This window comes from Gracilinanus agilis, chromosome 1, assembly GCF_016433145.1.
Source record: "Gracilinanus agilis isolate LMUSP501 chromosome 1, AgileGrace, whole genome shotgun sequence".
Taxonomy (NCBI): Eukaryota; Metazoa; Chordata; class Mammalia; order Didelphimorphia; family Didelphidae; genus Gracilinanus; species Gracilinanus agilis.
In genome coordinates this window covers 312,188,308-312,206,759 of record NC_058130.1, presented here as the reverse complement: position 1 = coordinate 312,206,759, position 18,452 = coordinate 312,188,308, and the positions used below count along the sequence as shown (strand labels likewise).

Sequence of the window (18,452 nt, the reverse complement as noted above, 5' to 3'; positions counted from 1 at the left end):
TTAACCCTTTTTGTTTCCATTTCTTCATTTATAAGAAGAACTGGAGAAGGAAATGGCAAATCATTTTATCATTTATCATTGCCAAGAAAACTTTAAATGGTGTCATAAAGAGTCAGATTTGACTGAAATGACTGAACAAGAAGAAACTTCTAGGAAAAAATTTGTAATCATATCCATATATTTCTGTTGATCTCAGAGGCTGAAGATAAAACATAGAGGCATATGTAGCTCATTGGCAAGAAAAATAATTTTAGAATCAGGAGACTAGCTATAAATCAACTCAATTTCACTTGATAGGCACTGACTGTGCCAGGTATCCTCCTCAAAGAGCTCACATGTTCCTATCATAAGAAAGAAGTATGAATCTAATTTATGGCCTTAAATTTAAACTCTTATTCTACAATCTGTAAATAATATATTTTAAGCCTTGAAAATAAACTTTAGGATTATGAAACAGAGGTCACCTTTAAGTGTTAGCATTAATCTACTTCTAAAGTTATAATGTTGTATCCCAATGGGTTAAAAAAGTGGGGAGGAAGGGTTTACTTGTGCAAAAATATTTATAGCTACTCTTTTTGTGGTAGCAAAGAATTGGAAATTGAAGGGATGACCATTAGTTGGGAAATGGCTGAACAAATTGTGGTATATGATGGTGATGGACTATTATCGTGCTATAAGAAATGATGAACAGGATTATTTCAGAAAGAGCTGGAAAGACCTTTCTGGAACTGATGCAGAGTGATAAGCAGAATCAGGAGAACATCATATACAGTAACTGAAATATTGTGGGATGATAAAATGTGATAGACTGCTACTAATAGCAATGCAATGATCCAGAACAATTCTTAGGGACTTGTGTCAAAGAATGCTATCTACCCTCCAGAGAAAGAACTGTTGCAATCAGAATCCAGATCAAAGCATATGATTTTTCTTTTGTTTATTTGGGTTTATATTTTAGGATTTTGATTTTATATGATTATTCACTTACAAAAATGAACAATATAGAAATATATTTTCCCATATAATGAATGTATGACTCAGATAGAATTGCTTGCCAGCTCTGAGAGAGAGAAGGGAGGGTGAGGGAGAGACAAGTTCGACCATATAATTTCAGAAAATTTCTGTGGAAATTTGTTTTTAAATGTAACTGGTGAAAAAAAAAGGTAAAAAAATAAAGTCCTAATAATAAAGTTTTACATATTTGATTACATATAAGATTTGATTGATAATCATAGTAGCTAAGCATTTATATAGCATCTATTGTGTGCCAACCATTATGCTAAATTCATTGCAGCTATCATATAATTTGATCCTCACAACAACCTAGGAGTTAGGGTGACATTATTATCCCTATTTTACAGATGAAGAAACTAAAGAAAACAGATTCTTAAGGTAAATGACTCACCTAAGGTGATAGTTAATGTATAAGTAAATGTATAAGACAGGATTTGAACTCAGATTTTCCTGACTACCTGCTTAGCACTCTATCCCTGATACCATTTAGCTGCCATAAAGTTGTATATATGAATAAACCTGTCCATACACATCAATTTTGAAATTAAAACATAACATTTTATAATTAAACAGTTCTACTACCCAAGAACCTCCAATGTTTACTTCTTCATTTTTCCAGATGGAGAAAGTGAGGCAGAAAGTATTTATTCATGACAAAGCTATAAAGCCTATGAGTATTCAACAAATATATATTTTCTTTATAATGAAAATTATGGAGTATTTTGTTAAAGTTTTTAAACTTAATTTAAAATGTTAAAATAACTTAATTTATTAGATATTCAAAACTAAAACTTATTGTAAAAGGACCAACAATCTAGTTTGTGTAATAAAATATATGCCAAATTAATATTGATTTGTTAAAGTGGAGATCTACATTTATTTATATATTTTAATTACTTTCTCTTTATTGTGCTGAAAACCACTTATATCATACAAAGATACACATATGTGCATGCATATACATATGTATGTATATGTATATATATATAAAGATATATATGAACAGTTCATTTTATTTAGTACCAGAGATTGGCATTTTGTTAGCAATTGCTTTGTTTATAAGTAGCATATTTAATATATCTATATTTCCCCCATTTTCAATTAAATGTACCTTCAGATAGCACTTAAGCTCCATTTTAAAAGTGATTTTTATATTCATATTTACTTATTCATTCATTTCATTTGATTGGTCAAATACAGAATGTAATACTTGAATCTTGTTACTCAACTTAATATCAGGAAGTTTGGAAAGGAGAATAGCGTTTGGGTTCTCCGGCAGAGATCTATAAGGTTTAGCTACAATTTCATATTCAGGAAATACAGGCTCAGAAAAGGCTTTTCTAACTTCATTACTATCCTTTTTGTTTTGCCTTATGGACTCTTCCTCTTGAAAAATATTCTTTGCCTTCTCCAGCAATGCATTAATACAGACTGCCTATGTAATAAAAAGAAAAATCCATTTTATTTTTAAATAACATTTTCTATTAAAGTTAGCAATCTATGTATTCCAATACATAACTTCAGAATCTATGCTTTTATGATTTGTTAAATAAAATATTTTCTAAGTGAGGTCCCTAAATAATAACATAAAATATTTTTTTTAATTTAGACCATCTATAGAGTTTTCTGTGTGTGGGTAATAAATGTGTCTAGTTTAGGGTACCATAGTTTGAAAGGGATATAGATCATTGGGGGAGAATTCAATAAGACAATAGCGCAGTGATTTCCAGCACCTAGACTCATTATCTCAGAGTATCATGAAAATGCTTTTAAAATTATTTTAATCTGCTTATCTCCTCCAAATCAAGAAGTGTCACTCACAAATAAATGTATGTAATATGGCACTTTAATAAGGAAGTAAAATGTAATGAAATAAATTTTAAAAATGTAAGAGTTTTAACAATTCAAAAACGGTGAGAAACATAGGTCTGTTGTGTTGCTCTTACCTCATATAGTGTGACATGCAAATGAAACCTAAATACTTTTAGAGAAGAGCAGCTGTTCTAGGAAAATAACAAATCAACTTAATTCAACATTATTTCTTAAGCAACTCCACTCTAAAAAGGACTATTCTATGATATGGAGCTACAAATGAACAGTCCCTGCCCTCAAGGAGCATTCCACCAGAAAAGGAGCATGTGAACAGATAAATGGCAAAGTATAATCTCTGAGAAGCTGGAAGACTCAAACAAGTACAGTTAGAAGAAGAGAAGGCTATGAAAATATTAGTTTTTGTAAGGTAGCTTATGAACAGTTAGTCATAAGTCATTAAAAGGAAGTGAAATGTAAGAAGCTAAAATTCTAACAAGGAAGATTTAGTTTTTTTTGTTTTTGTTTTTTAATCTGGGAAATACTTAAACAATTAAATTTTAAAAATTGTGGCATTTTGCCTTAGAATGTTTGAGGGTTAAAGCAAACATTTTAATATAAACCTTAGATGCATGCAACATGAGTTCCATGTACTTAAGCAAGAGGCCTGCTTTCTGTCCTTTGCAGGGGCATATGGTCTCATTCCAATGATTGGCAATATATGATAACAGGTAGGTCACAGGTTAAATAAAGGGTGGGTTTATTTAGTTAGTGCATATACCATAAAAGCCATTGACTTCAAGAGTAAGAGGGGCTATAGTACACCTCCTAGTTTTACAGATGAAGTAACTGAGGCCTAAAGACTTTTAAATCATTTGCCCAAAGTTACTTTAATTGATGGCATAACTAGGATTAGAGCCAAGATCTTCTGATTCTCTATCTCCCCATCTGAATGTGATCCTCTGTGACATGGGGTTTGAACAGAAAACTCAGTATCTTTTCCAGACTTGTTTTCCATAATTCTTGGATTCTTGGGTTGGATGCAGGGAAGGAACACCATCCCCATCCCAATAAAACAAGTGGCAAAATGGATAGCCTAGGAGTTGTACCAGTCAATGAACTGTGTGGCCTTAGTAATTTCATCTTTCTGGGCCTTGGTTCTTAATCTCTAAAACAAGAGGATTGAACCAGATTATAAAGTCATTTCTATCTCTGTCACACTATATGATTCCCAACTCAAAGTTAATGAGGATATAGGTCAGAAGGTAGATAATTTACTCTCCTAAGAGTCGTATTTTACATGCAAAAACCTTTAATAAGATATTCAATTCCATTTTATATCCATCAAATAAAAGAATCTTCTTCAAGTTGTCTTGATTATCCAAAGTATTGAGGGAACTATGGCTAACTAAATAATGACAGCTTCTTTTGTGAATTGATATTGGGGACACTGTACTAATAGTACAATTTCAATGTTAGAGGAAATATTTAAATAATATCAGGTCTCTAGAAATAGGCTTTGATAAGACTATTTCAGCACTCTTATTTTCTGTCAGTATACTTTAGATAATTTAGATGCTTAGTTAATTAAGATTTGGATAACAGAAGTTCTACTGTACTATAATTAGGCTAGTATGAAAAGAGGACCATTCTTTCTTACAGTGTGACAACTGGATGAATGCCTGGATATGTAATCCCTATTCTCAAAAAAGGCATTTATTCTGGCTAATAAAGGTTGAAATTCCACCCAAATGTTATGAATATTCTAGTTTACTCTAGTATTTGATCTTTATGAAAAAATGAGTATTAACCTTATCACATGAAAGAACTATATTTATTATTGTACTTTTAAGTATTTTATTAACCTACCAAATAAATTAGCACTGCATAAGATGCATATATTATGCTTACGAAGGCAGTTTTTGCTGGAAAGGAGATTACATCTAACAAAGAACCCTTTCTGACCTGTAGGAAAAGAAAAAAATTTAAGTTTTTTTCTCTTATTCTTTCTTTTAAAATAGTTAACATTTTGAAACTTTATGCAAAGTGTAAAATGAGGCTTTAAATATTTGCTCCCAGAAAAGACATTCTACCACAAAAGACAATTAGTAACAAATATATATTAAATACTTAACAAACCTTAAGAACTCTATGTGCTTCCTGTGTTACTTGCTGTTATAATTTTAAGTTGATTGGTTGGAATTCAGAAAACATTTTCCCTTGGAAACATTGTAAATAATGATTAAGTCTCACAAAAGGTATTTTAACCTAAAATGCCATTATATTAATATACTGGGTTGAGTTCTGGGTCCTGGAAGTCAGGGGAGGGAGACATAGAGATAAAGAAGAGAACTATTGGCTCTTTTATTAAGGCAATACTTATGCAAAATTTTGAATAGAAAAAGTTTGCCTTTGAAATCATCATACCTTCTGTTACAATCCTTTGTAATAACCATCCTTTCCAGATCCCTAGACACTCAGACCGATACTGTCCAACAATTAATCATTTCCTGCCCCTCCCTCTAAACAAAGAAGTGGGGATGCTCCTGTATTTGTATATCAAACCCCTGGGATTGATCTCTTAGGTGTTTAGAAAAGGGCATAGATTAAATGAAGTTCTACTACTGTGAGAATGACTGATAGCCCCCAAATCCTCCTATTTGCGTTTTAAGAGAGATTTCTTGTTAATTCAAATAATTTTTTGATTAATGGACTATCTAGTATTCCTACGAAATGATGTAAGTGTGACTGATTTTTCACAAGGTCCTTACAAAGATTTTTCCAATATCTTTCAGGACAAGAGAAAAACATATGGCCTGAATGTTTTATGTACAATAGGAATTCAGAGGTGAATGAATGTTTTGAATCAGTGAAATGTAATTAATGAATTGATGTCAACCTGGAGAAAAGTATCCAATAGAGAGCTATACCTAGGCACCATCCTTTGCTTTATTCTAGTGAACATTTATTAGTCAGTTTTAGATGGAAACTACATTTTAACTGATCTTGAATTCAGTCTCTTCCTTTCCTTTAATTCCTCCACATCATGGGTAAAACTGAAATTCTTATAAAGTGCAGGTTTGACCATTATTACCTTGTTCAAGATAACTTATTAAAAAACAACAACCACCCCGAGTATTGGTTCCAAGGCATAAGAGCAGTAAGGACAAGGCAATGAGGTTTAATATGACTTGTCCAGAGTCACACAGCTAGGGAATGTCTAAAGCCATATTTGAACCCAGGACCTTCCATCTCCAAGTCTGGCTATCTACTGAGCCATTTTTGTTCAAGATAATTCAATGGCTCTCCTTTGTCTCTATGATTTACAACTTCCTCTATCTAGTATTTAGTCCCCCCCTTCATAATCTATATCCAGCCTGCTTTGGAGGACTGATTACCCATTACTCTTCCTCAGGAACTTTATCTGCAGACAAACTAACTTACTTGCTGCTCTCCATGCTTGATATTACATCTCCAGTCTCTGTGCCAGGGTAGCAAAGGCCACCTGGATGTCTAGAATGCCCTCTCCCTCCTCACGTTCCTCTCTTGGAAACCCAGAGCTTATTTCAAGGCCTGGGGTTGGACTAGATGACCTCCAAGATCCCTTTCAGACCTATCATTTCATGATTCTATGAACTCAGGTGGTCTCTAGCTTCATGACTTTTTATAATGGGTTCCTATGGCAAAGCACTGGGAGCAATGGTCATGGGTTGAGGACTGTGCTTATCTATTTTGGTTATTTGTGAGCTAGAGACTTTAAATACTTTTAAAAATTTAGTCTTGGGTGGTGCTTTTTATTTTTTGCAAGGGGAGGGAAGAGGAATGAGTAGGAGAGGCATAGTAAAATATTGCTATGAGATTATCTGTGAGATTACTTGGAACTTGGGAAAATAAGGATTGCATTCTTTGATTAGTTTTGATACATTTTTCAAATGGGCCTCTTATTTGGCAGACTGAAGTGTGATAAAATTTCACTATATTTTATCCTTAAATTCTGTTTCATAACTGAAAAATTATTTGCAAACTAGGCATTGTAGTAATACATTATTCACTCTTTATGGGGAGGCATTTTATATTAATGAATCTTTCATACAAATAAAGCTTACTCCTGTCAATATAAAAACTTTATTTATACTAATATTTTTTATGAAAGTAGATTATGTCATCCAACTTTCTTAAACACAAGATGCCATTAATTTTTCTTGAATAATAATATCACCTTTATGAATATCAAGTATGTAATACCCTCAAGGACTAATATACTATATGGTTCATATACTAAATGGCCCCAGACTTTTGAGAGTTTATATTTCTTCTACCTACTTTTCTTCCTCGTCTAAACCTGTTGCCTCATTATACATACAATTACATGACTGAAAAACCTTGAGAATAGTTTTGCCCATATCACAAGTGCATGCACTTGTGTTGGGATATGTTTTCTGTAAAAACACCTTTTTTTAAAAAAAGTTAAAAAAAACACCTTTTTCAGTTATTTGGTGGCAACATTTTTCTAGACTTCTGAGGTGAACAAAAATCTGACCTTTATGAAAGAAAGGTAATTTTATTTTTTAAGTTGTCCAAAAATTGATTATTGTTTTACATTTAAAAAATTTCCACTTGTGCCCTATAGATGGAGTTACCCTGAATCTTGAAAAAAAATTTTCATTATTCTAATTATTGCTGTCATTCTTAACTGAATTATTTATACTGTCAGTTGAACAATTAATAATCACATTTCCAGTATATAAAAGATAAGAAAATGACAAAGAATAGTATTAACTGTAGATAATTATTAAACTTCAAAAAATGTCAGGTTCTCTGACTCTCATGGGGGCAGCTACATAGCATAGTAGATAAAGTTTTAGAAGTCATGAAGTCCTGAGTTCAAATCCAACCCAAGACAATTACTAGTTATGTGACCCTTGGTAAGTCACTTACCTGTTTGTCTCAGTTTTCTCATTTGTAAAATGAGCTAGAAAAGAAAATACAAACCACTCTAGTATTTCTGCTTTATAAACTCCATATGGAGTCATGAAAAGTGAGACATAAGTGAAATGACTGAGCAACAAACTGAATCTTGTATATTTTGTGGAACCTACAAAAGAGTACAAGTGAAGAAGCCATCAGAATAAAAGTCTGCAAGATATCTCTGATTTCAGGAATGACAGTCTCTATTTTAGCATCCTGTTTCTGGCTTAGACTAGTTAATGGAATATCTTTAGTTATAGGGAACTGTCCTGAAGGGAAGTCTTCTATTCTGTTGGCTACTACTATAGCAATGAGGAGGACAGGAAAGAAGAAAACAAGAGAAAATTTGTTTTTCTTTTTCTTTCTCTCCCTAGTCCTAAGCAAAACAACTTCTAATTAATCAGGAAGAAAAATATTTAAAGCCGCTTTTGAGATGGCAAAGAATGAAAATCTGAGGTACCTATCATTTGGGGAATGCCTAAACAAGCCATGATATATGAATGTGATAGAATACTGTTGTGTTATAAGTAATGATGAAGGGGATGGTTTCAGAAAAACCTAAGAAGTCTTGTATGAACTTGGTGCAAAGTAAAATGAACCAGAAGAACAATATGGTAAAGAAAAACTGAAAGTATTAGGAATCTGATTAGTTTAATTCTGTTAATTAATCAATTAAATAGAATTTAAAAAAGGAATCTGAATAGTTTAATCATCAACCAGTATTCTTTAGGAAAAATCATGAAATATGCTACCCACTTCCTGATAAGAGAGGTAAAGGACTCGGAATACAGAATAAACATCTATTTGGGGTTGAGGTGGGCCAATGTGAAATTTGGTTTACTTGACTGTACATGTTTGCAACAAGGGTTTTATTTTTCTTTCATTTTTAAGAGTAGGGAGTAGAAGGGAAACAAGGAGAAGTTTCACTGTTTGGAGAATATAATAAAAATTGGAAGGTAACTGGGAGAAAAAAATCTTTCCATTGAGGGTCTCTGATAAAGTTCTCATTTCTAAGTCAGATAAGGAACTTATTCAAATTTATGAGACAAAGGACTATTCCCCAATTGATAAATGATCAAAGGATATGAACAGACAGTTTTCGAAGGAAGAAATCCAAGCTATTAGGAATCATGAAATATTGTTCTAAATCACTAGAGAAATGCAAATTAAAACTACTTTAACATTCCATCTCCTATCTATCAAAATGGCAAAGATAATAAAAGAAGAAAGGGGGCAGCTAGGTGGCTCAGTGGATTGGAAGTCAGGCCCAGGACAGGAGGTTCTGGGTTCAAATGTGACTTCAGACACTTCCTATCTACGTGACCCTGGGCAAGTCACTTAACTCCCATTGCCTAGCTCTTACCACTCTTCTGCCTTGAAACTAATACCCAGTATTGATTCCAAGATGGAAGGTAAGGATTTAAAAAAATAATAAAGAAAAGAAAAGAAGAAAATTGCAAGTGTTGGAGAGGCTATGGAAGAAAAAAAAAAGAGATCTACTCATACATTGTCATACTGAAAAATAATTTGGAACTATGTTCAGAAAGTGACCAAACTGTGCATACACTTTGAATCAGCTACTACTGGACCAATATACCCAAATAATTAAAAGAGTAAAAGATCTTTATGTACAAAAATATTTATAGTAGCTTTTTTCATGGTAGCCCAAAGTTGGAAACTGTGGGGGTATTGTCCTATTGGACAATAGCTAAACAAATTGTGGGACTTAAATGTAATTGAATATTATTAGTTCATAAGAAATAACAAAATGAACAACTTAATAGGAGACTGGAAAGACCTTATGATGCAGAGTGAAATAAGCAGAACTAAGAGAATAGTTTATACAGTGATTGCAACATACAGAAGAAACCAACTTGGAAAGTTTGTATTTAGAACTTTAGAATATAATGATAAACCATTAATCCAATAAAGATGTAATGTATCACTCACTTCTTCACAGAGAGGCAATGAACTTAAGATACAGAAAAAAAGATATATTTTTAGACATGGCTAATGTGGATATTTTTTGCTATAAAATGTAGATCCATATTGAGGGATTTGTTTTTGTTTTTTATTTTTTGCTCAATAGAGTGGGAGGACCTGTTAACAATAAATATCTAAAATGGAAATTTTTAATAAAGAAAATCTATAGGTTATTATAATGACTATACTTGGGGGAAAATACTATTCATCAAAGATATGATTAGTACTTAATTTGATAAAATTGTGTTTTTATGAAACAGAATTAAGGAACATATGTCCAAAAAAATGAAGTGTTAAAGGGAAATAAGTTACATTTGAAAGACAAAAAATAAATGCAACCAGAAAGAGAAAGGAAAAAATAGATGCTACAGATTTTTTAAATTTTCAATGAATCTATATGGCCATATTCTAGAAAAAATGATAGACTTTTAAATTTAAAAAGATCTGCCTCTAGCTCCATATTCCTAATTGTCTCATATTCACCAGTGTTCACTGCCTGCTCCAGACAGCTGAAGGTCAGATGTACTTTTGTTCTCAGTAGTTCTAATAGCCCTAAAATAGGTAAGCATAAGAGGCATAGTACCGTATAGCCATTTTTAGGCTATGGATATACTGACCTATATATACTATAACTCTTACATAGTTTGTGAGGTATTCTAGATTTTCTTTGGTCTTTCCTTGGAACTAAAGTGTATTTAATCCCTAGGGAGGAATGAGTTGGTTCTGGGACTTTGATTAGTATTTGGAACCCTGGGATTCTCATTTGTGGGGGTTCTGGGTTTAGGTTAAATTGAACCTTTTAAAAACCAACATAGAGTAGCACCAGAAAACTAGCACTCCAAGGTGGCTTGTGACATACCATGTATTCCCCCCAAAAGGAAAATGAATAAGGAAAAAAAACTTCCTCGCCTTGCATTTTGACATGATTTCATTTGTAACTTCATTGGTGCCTTAGATTCTCTCAGTTTATAGCAGTACAGTATACTTAACTATCTATATTCCTACAACACTAAAGCCAACTCTAGAAAGGATTATTGACTGGACAAATTTAGGAGTCATGAAAAATTAAATTTAATTCCAATACTGAGCCAGTCAGTATATCTTACTTAGGTATCCTAGCCTTGGACAGCATCTAACAGAGAGCTTTTTTACAGTTCTCCAAACATGACATTCTACTCTTACATAGCCAAAAAGAAAGGCCCCAAGCATATCCTTATAGCAAAATATAGACAGCATTTCCTTACCTCCTTCCCTCACCCCCTTCTCAAATACTGTATAAACTCAGAAAAAGGTAAGAAGGGAAAAGAGAGCAAAATGTTTTTTAACGCCTTACTGCATAATTCTTTTAAGTTTGAGGTTTTATGCTAAATATATAGTTATATTAAGGAGGCATCCATAGGTGTGTTTCTCTTATATTCATTACTTACCCTCTTCATAACACTTGAGAACAAATTACTTGGGATGAAAGGTCCCACCCAGCAAACCCTTTCCTTACCAGAGAATATCAACTTTGAATCTGGGAACTTAAATGAAATGCATATTCATTTTTCCCAAATATTTTAGAGAATCAAATTTTAAAAAAAAAGTTAGTAATAGAAATGTTTATTTCTCTTACCTGAACTTTATACAGAGGTTGCTTTGGGGAGTTTATGTCCCTCAGCAGACGGTGGGATATGTTCTTTAGTTCTAAAAGCCTATGGGCAAGTTGAGGCTGCAGAAGTTTGGCAACTGATTTTGATGACCTGGATATCTTATGTAATCCTTGGAAGACTGCTCCTGCATGTGTCTTAGCTATAGTGGTCGCCATTCTTGTTTTGGATGTTTTGGGGACCACATCTGTTTTCTGAAAAACAAACCTTTGCAAAATGACTGGTACATGATTCGAAAGCTCCTTAAGGGCAGGCATTAGATCTTGTTCAACTTTATATCCCCAACTTCCCTTCATATGATAAGATCTTTCGACTAAATGAGAAACCCCACAACTTCCAAGATTCCTGACTTAATTAGTATTGCATCTCTGTGTGGATTGGGAACACTTTCTACCAACATGAAACCTTCTATGACTTAGCAGATAAGTCTTAGGGAATTGTCTGGGGCATCAAGAGGTTAAATAGCTTGCACAGTGTCACACAGCTGGTGTGGTGTGTGGTACTGGGGCAGGAGTTGAGATTTGAACCCAGGATTTCCTATCTTCAAGCCCAGTACTCTTTCTACTACTCCAAATTAAATTACAAAACCAGAAATTCCCGAATGAGAAACATTTTGGCATCATCAGAACATGTTATGTAATAATGGGTATGTTATAATGGTACCTCATCAGTCCTAGTGAATAGTTCACTGGACTTGGAGTGAGGATGACTTGACTTCAAATCTTGTCCCAGACAATTCCCGGCTATGTGACCCTGGGCAGGTCATGATTTCTTTTCCTCATCTGTAAAATGAAGGGGTTGGGCTCCATGGCCTTTAAGCTGTTTTTCAGCTCTAAAGATATGATCCTTTGTTTGCAGATAGAAAATAAAACCCAGAAAAATAAACATTCAGTATCATTAAACTTCATTCTAACCAATGAAACAAAATAAGCCATTAATTAATTTTTGATATGGTATCCCTATACTTCAAGTTTATAAATTCAAAACAATATTTTTTTCAAAGTTCTCTTTAAGTTTATTTAGTAGTCTAATGTCCTCAACATTTACTTTAAATGTCTCAACATAAATTCTGGCAGCCTTACAGATGGTTGAGGTTGCTAGTGGAAGGTTATCAAGTAACTGGTTGACTTTTTAAAAAATATTTTCCTCCAAACTAGGATAAAACCTTCTCCACTCTAGAGTATGCACTTTTCTGGCAAAACAAAATTTTCACCTCTCATACATAAATAAGCTGTACCATCTTCCTGGACAGTATGAGACAATCATTGGCCTGCATATCTCTTTGAAACCCATTCCTTTCCCCAGAGTTCCATACTACTATCTAATGTCTCTTAATCATCAGTCTTTCAATACCTTCTTTCCATGTTGTCTTTTATATATATTTTTGTGTGTGTCCCCACCACTTAGCATAGTGCCTGGCACATTGTGGTGCCTAATAAATAATTATTGACTGCCTGAGTAATACATACCTACAACAGCTATCTTTTCCCATTGTTATTATTTTCTCGATCATATTTGATTTAATTTAAGCAAGTTTTATTCAAGCAAGTATATACAGATGGATTTTTGTTTGACATTAATTAAATCTTAAATAAAGTGAATTGTATCTTCTTTACTTTGAGGATAGACAAATTTAATATCCTATTTCATATTGTCACCTTTGTCATGTTGGTTTCTGTTAATCATAATAAACAGAACCACAAGAGCCATTTTTTTTCCTTGACCCTTGGTTAATTTGCCTTGGATCAAATTCCTAACATTTATATTTCCTTTGGGGGACTTATGACCTTGTCTTCTTTCCTTAGGCTGGAACCCTTATAAGGCAGTAACATTTAGAGTCTTTTATGATCTGAAATTGACATTTTTTGCCTTATATTTGAACTATCAATCATTCTTGTGTCTTTATGCATGCAACCTCAAGATTAAGCATCAACCAAGTTGTAGAAAACATACAATATCCATTTGTTTTTTGAAAAAAAAAACCCTTTTCAAAGTTAGAAAGTCACATTACCTGGTTCGACTGTGATAATCTTAATATGGTGGGGACTTCATCCTTAAACTCGTCTATAAGGTCCATGACTGCTTTCTGTAATCCCTCAACTGAGAGATGAAAAGAAGCCAGAGAAATATCTTAACTAAAAATATACTCCCCAACACATTCCCAAAGAACAAAACATAGATAGGTCACAATTCCTTAGAGACTGAGAAAATAAGAAAGGATTTTTATCCCAGTTTCCCACACTCCCACTCCCATTTGAACAAGATTGTGTATACTTCTTCCAGAAAAGTTCTTCACTACTTGGCCACATATCCAACCAACGGGTTTGATTGGCATGATGAATCCCTGCTTGTATTCCTAATTCTCAATTTTTCTGCAGCCCTAGGCAATGTTTGTTCAATTTAGCCTATCGGCAGGGATGAAGGTAGCCTTCCTACTCAAGAAAGCAGTGAAATCCCAGAAGCTGTGGTTGACTACCAGAATAATTTTTTATGGAACAATGGGCCTCTTGTGAACTTATCACAGAATCTTCTGAAATCACAATAGTAAGGATAGGAATTGTAGAAGTACTTATGAGTGTAGAACAGAACAAGAACACAAATTATCAAGCACCGATGAGCTATGGAAGATAAGATAGCTATTCTATGTTCTACAGTGTTGCTAGATTTAGTGAACCTTCTGGTCACAAAGTTTATTTGTAAGGAAACTTGTCAGCACTTTGAAAAAAAAAAGAAAAGAAAACCACCTTTAAAACCATGGGAAACAGAAGTATCTATTGATTTACTAGTATGTTTGTGTATTCTTTCCATCATGACAGATTAGATTCTTTCCAATTTTTGTCATGTCTCATTTTTATCCATAGCTTTCTAAATAGCCTCCATAAAGCAACCACCCAACTCAATGGAGGTCTTTTTATTTTTAGAACTCAGTTTGTGAAGTGAAGAACTCAGTTTGTCCAACTGTTGTCCTTCATATTTGCTGCATGACTGGCTCACCTCTATTTTCAATGTCAGTGTTTTGTACAACCTAATTATAGCCACCATCTATCTTTCTATTGCCTAGATAAGATAGCATGACCAAAAAAAAAAGACTCTAAACCTAATTTCTAACAGTTTACACCCAGATCAAGGTAAACAGATCTTGGACAAAATTTTGAAGCCTTAAGTTTATTTTCTGTACTTTGAGAGTTCCTACTTCAGCACTCCCTTCCTCTCTAGCATACTTTATCTTCTCCCTTTTACAAAAAAAAATGGATTTTTATTTATTTCTATTAATATATTTATCAACTTCTGAGTTACATTTTTGTGTGAATAAATTCTAGCATCTATTAACTAGCATTTGTTATTTTAAGCCTTTTAATATGTATGTGTGACAGTCAAGTGGTGTGAACTTTCTTCCCTTTCCCCCTATTTTTGGGTAGGATAACCAAGTAGAACTGAAGGGATCAGGAAACACCTCAGTGACACCTCATCTGAAGCAATTATCATGCTAATATTCTTATGACAATGATGATGATGAAAGCCTGGATTATTTAGTGAATAACAGGACAGCCTTGGAGTTGGGAAAACCAAAATTCAAGTCCTGCCTCTATTATGCAAAGCTATATGACCATGGACAAGTTACTTAATCTAATGCATGAGGTGACTATATTAATATAGGTTTCAGAGGCATTAATGATCTGCATCATTGCAAAGACTCTACTAGGATAAAGATTCATTCTTTGACAAAAACAGCTGTAAAGACTGGAAAGAAGTCAGAAATTAGTTTCTAGGAGAGACTAGGTTTAGACCAATTCTGTATGCTAATTACCAAGATGAATGACAATGGATACATGATTTAGGTATAAAAATTTTATACATAGCCATATTGATCACTATGCTTGGATTTTTGTATGTTAGCAACTTATCCCTCTCTCCTATAGAATTTGAATTAGTATCCATATGTAGAATCTAGAGGGGAAAAAGTCATAACTAAGGCCATTTTTCCTCATTCTGAAAGAACAATTCAAGAGTATTCTTTTGGAAATAGCCAGTTAATTTAGGAGGCAGAATTCCTTAGGAAGGCTATATTAAATGGATACCATGTCTGCATGGTTTTGCTTATTGCTTTTCATTGCTTAGTTTTGCAAGTCCTGTCATTTCAGTATATACAGTCCCCAAAAGAACCAAAGAAGAATGTTCTCATCACCAATGTCCTTAGTATTATCAGATGTCTCAGTGTTAAAAAACTGATAGAGGGTTTTTTGTTGTTGTTGTTTGTTTTTATTTTTAAACCTTTACCTTCTGTCCTAGCAACAACTCTAAGACAGAAGCACAGGGGCAAGGTAATTGGGGTTAAGTGACTTGCCTAGGGTCACTTTTCCAGGAAATGTTCTGATTTGAATCCAAGTCCTCCTGTCTCCAGGCCTGGAGTTTTATCTACTAAGCTACCTAGCTGCCCTTACAGATAGGGTTTAATCAATGGAAATGACATTAATAAAGATGTTTTATGATTTTACATGTTTAATTGATTTTATATTTCTTTACATGTTTAATTGGTTTTATATTTCTTCCCTTATTAGGGGCATGGGTGGGAGGGAGAGAATTTAGAATTTAAATTTTTAGTTGCATGACCAATTCACTGATCTGCTCTTTTTCCATTTTATTAACATAAGCATTTAGAGATATAAATTGCTTTGGCTGTGTCCCATAAATTTTGGCATGTTGTCTCATTGTTCTCATTCTCTTTAATGAATATTGATCATTTCTTTGATTTGTTTTTTTCCTCATTCATTCTTTAGGATTCGATTATTTAGTTTTTAGTCTATGTTTCCATAGCACTACATTATTGAATGTAATTTTTATTGCATCAAGGTCTGAGGAGGATGAATTTAATATTTTTGCTTTTATGCATTTGGTTGTAAGATCTTTATGTCTTAATTTTTGTCAATTTTTGTGTGGGTGCCATATAACACTGAAAAAAAATGGTACATTCTTTTCTATTCCCATTCAATTTTCTCCAAAGGTCTATCATAAGTAACTTTTCAAAAATTCTATTCATTCCTTAACTTCTTATTTATTTTTTGGTTAGGTTTATGTAGTTCTGAAAGGGGAAAGTTGAAGTCCTCAACTAGTATAGTTTTACTATCTAATTCTTCCTATAACTTTTCCTTTGAGAATTTGGATTTGATACCATTTAGTATATATATATATATATACATACCATTTGGTATATATATATATTCAATATTACTTCATTGTCTCTGGTAGCAAAATGTAGTTTCCTTCCTTATCTCTTTTAATTAGATCTATTTTTGCTTTTGCTTTTGCTTTGTCTGAGGTCATGATTACTACCTTATCTTTTTCTTTCTTTTTTTTTTTACATGAACTGAATGGTACTATTTTTGGGTCAAAAGGTATATATAGTTTTATAACTCTTTGAATATAATTCCAGATTGCTCTCCAAAATGGTTCAATTAGTTCACAGTTCCACAAATAATATATTAGTGTTCCCATTTTTCCATATACTCTTCAATATTTATGATTTTGACCTCTTCTCATTTTACCTAATTTGATAAATGCAACAAATCTCAGAGCTGTTTTTATTTATATTTCTCTAACCAATAATGAATTAGAACACTTCTTCATATAGTTATATGCAGTTTTAATTTCTTCATCTAAAAACTGTCTATTCATATCTTTTGACCATTTGTCAATTGGGGAATGGTTCATATTTTTATATATTTGACAAAGTTCTCTATATACTTGATATATGAGATCTCTATCCAAGAAATAGCCTATAATTCCCCCCCCCAATTTCTTGCTTTCCTTCTAATCTTTTCAATTTGAAGTATTCAAAATTACCCACTTTACATTTTATGATGCTTTCTATCTCTTGTTTATTCATAAATTCTTCTATCCATAAATCTGATAGGTAATATGTTCTCTGTTCTAATTTGTTTATAATATCTCCCTTTATACCTTCATTATATATCCATTTTGATCTTGTCTTGAAAAATGTTATAAGATATGGTCTGTATCCAATTTCTGCCAAACTGCTCTTCAGTTTTCCCAATAATTTTTGCCAAAAGGTGAATTCTTATTGGATCTTTACCTTTGTCAAACACAAGGTTACTATAATCCTTTACAACTGTCTATGGTAGGTCTGTTCCACTGATCTACTTTTTTATTTCTTAGCCAGTGATAGATAGATTTGGTCAGTACTGCTTTATAATATAATTCAAAAATTTGTTACTGCAAGACCTCCTTCCTTGATATTCTTGAACTTTTATTTTTCTGAAGAAATTTTTTTATTATTTTTTCTAGTTCAATAAAATAATTTTTGATAGTTTAATTGGGATGGCATTGAATAAGTTGATTAAATTTTCTTGATGTAATCAATCATATTAAAAGTTTTTCTTATAAAGGAGGAATATATAAAGGAGTATATATCATATAAAGGAGAAAAATAAAGACCTTTTCATGACTATTTTTTAGACCTTCTTAACTATTTTGTTAATTAATTTAAATAATTATGTGATCAATTATGCTAAATATTTCCTAATTTTGCAGTATCCTTGCATTCGTGATGTAGTTGATGAGGCCTGATTCAAGTCTGTTACTTTAGGTTTGAGATTAGAATGAAGTAAGACACTAGTATGACATCTGATAGTTAACAATATCTAAATAACAATAACTAAATAGAAAATTTATTTAGCCATAACAGAAGACCAGTAGAGCACTGATTTGGTTGGGTGTAGCTTCTCTACCTCTGTGTAGCTTGTGATTCTCTTCAGTTCTGAAGTTCAGAAAGAAGTGTGAAAGAATTTTTGGCCTTTTCCTGCTTAGGCCACCAGGAGGCTGTAACAATGACTAAAACTTAGTCCTCTAAACCAGTTAAGTCTACAGGATGCTTTCAATATCTTTTAAGGAAAAACTAGCAGTTTGTGTGGGTAGGATTTTCCTATTAGATATGGTTTGAATCCAAATTGGTCACAGTGAATTATATATATATATATATATATATATATATATATATATATATATATATAT

At 32.7% G+C, this 18,452-nt stretch overlaps 1 protein-coding gene across 1 annotated transcript; it reads right to left on the bottom strand.

The window, feature by feature from the left end:
• Positions 1-2,179: 2,179 nt before the first annotated feature.
• On the bottom strand, positions 2,180-13,758 carry SPATA9 (spermatogenesis associated 9). The gene is made up of 5 exons (XM_044657646.1): positions 13,698-13,758; positions 13,435-13,523; positions 11,390-11,617; positions 4,693-4,788; positions 2,180-2,449 (listed from the first exon to the last, which is right to left on the bottom strand). Exons 1-5 carry the CDS (start codon positions 13,756-13,758, stop codon positions 2,180-2,182), a joined length of 744 nt encoding a protein of 247 aa, XP_044513581.1.
• Positions 13,759-18,452: the final 4,694 nt, after the last annotated feature.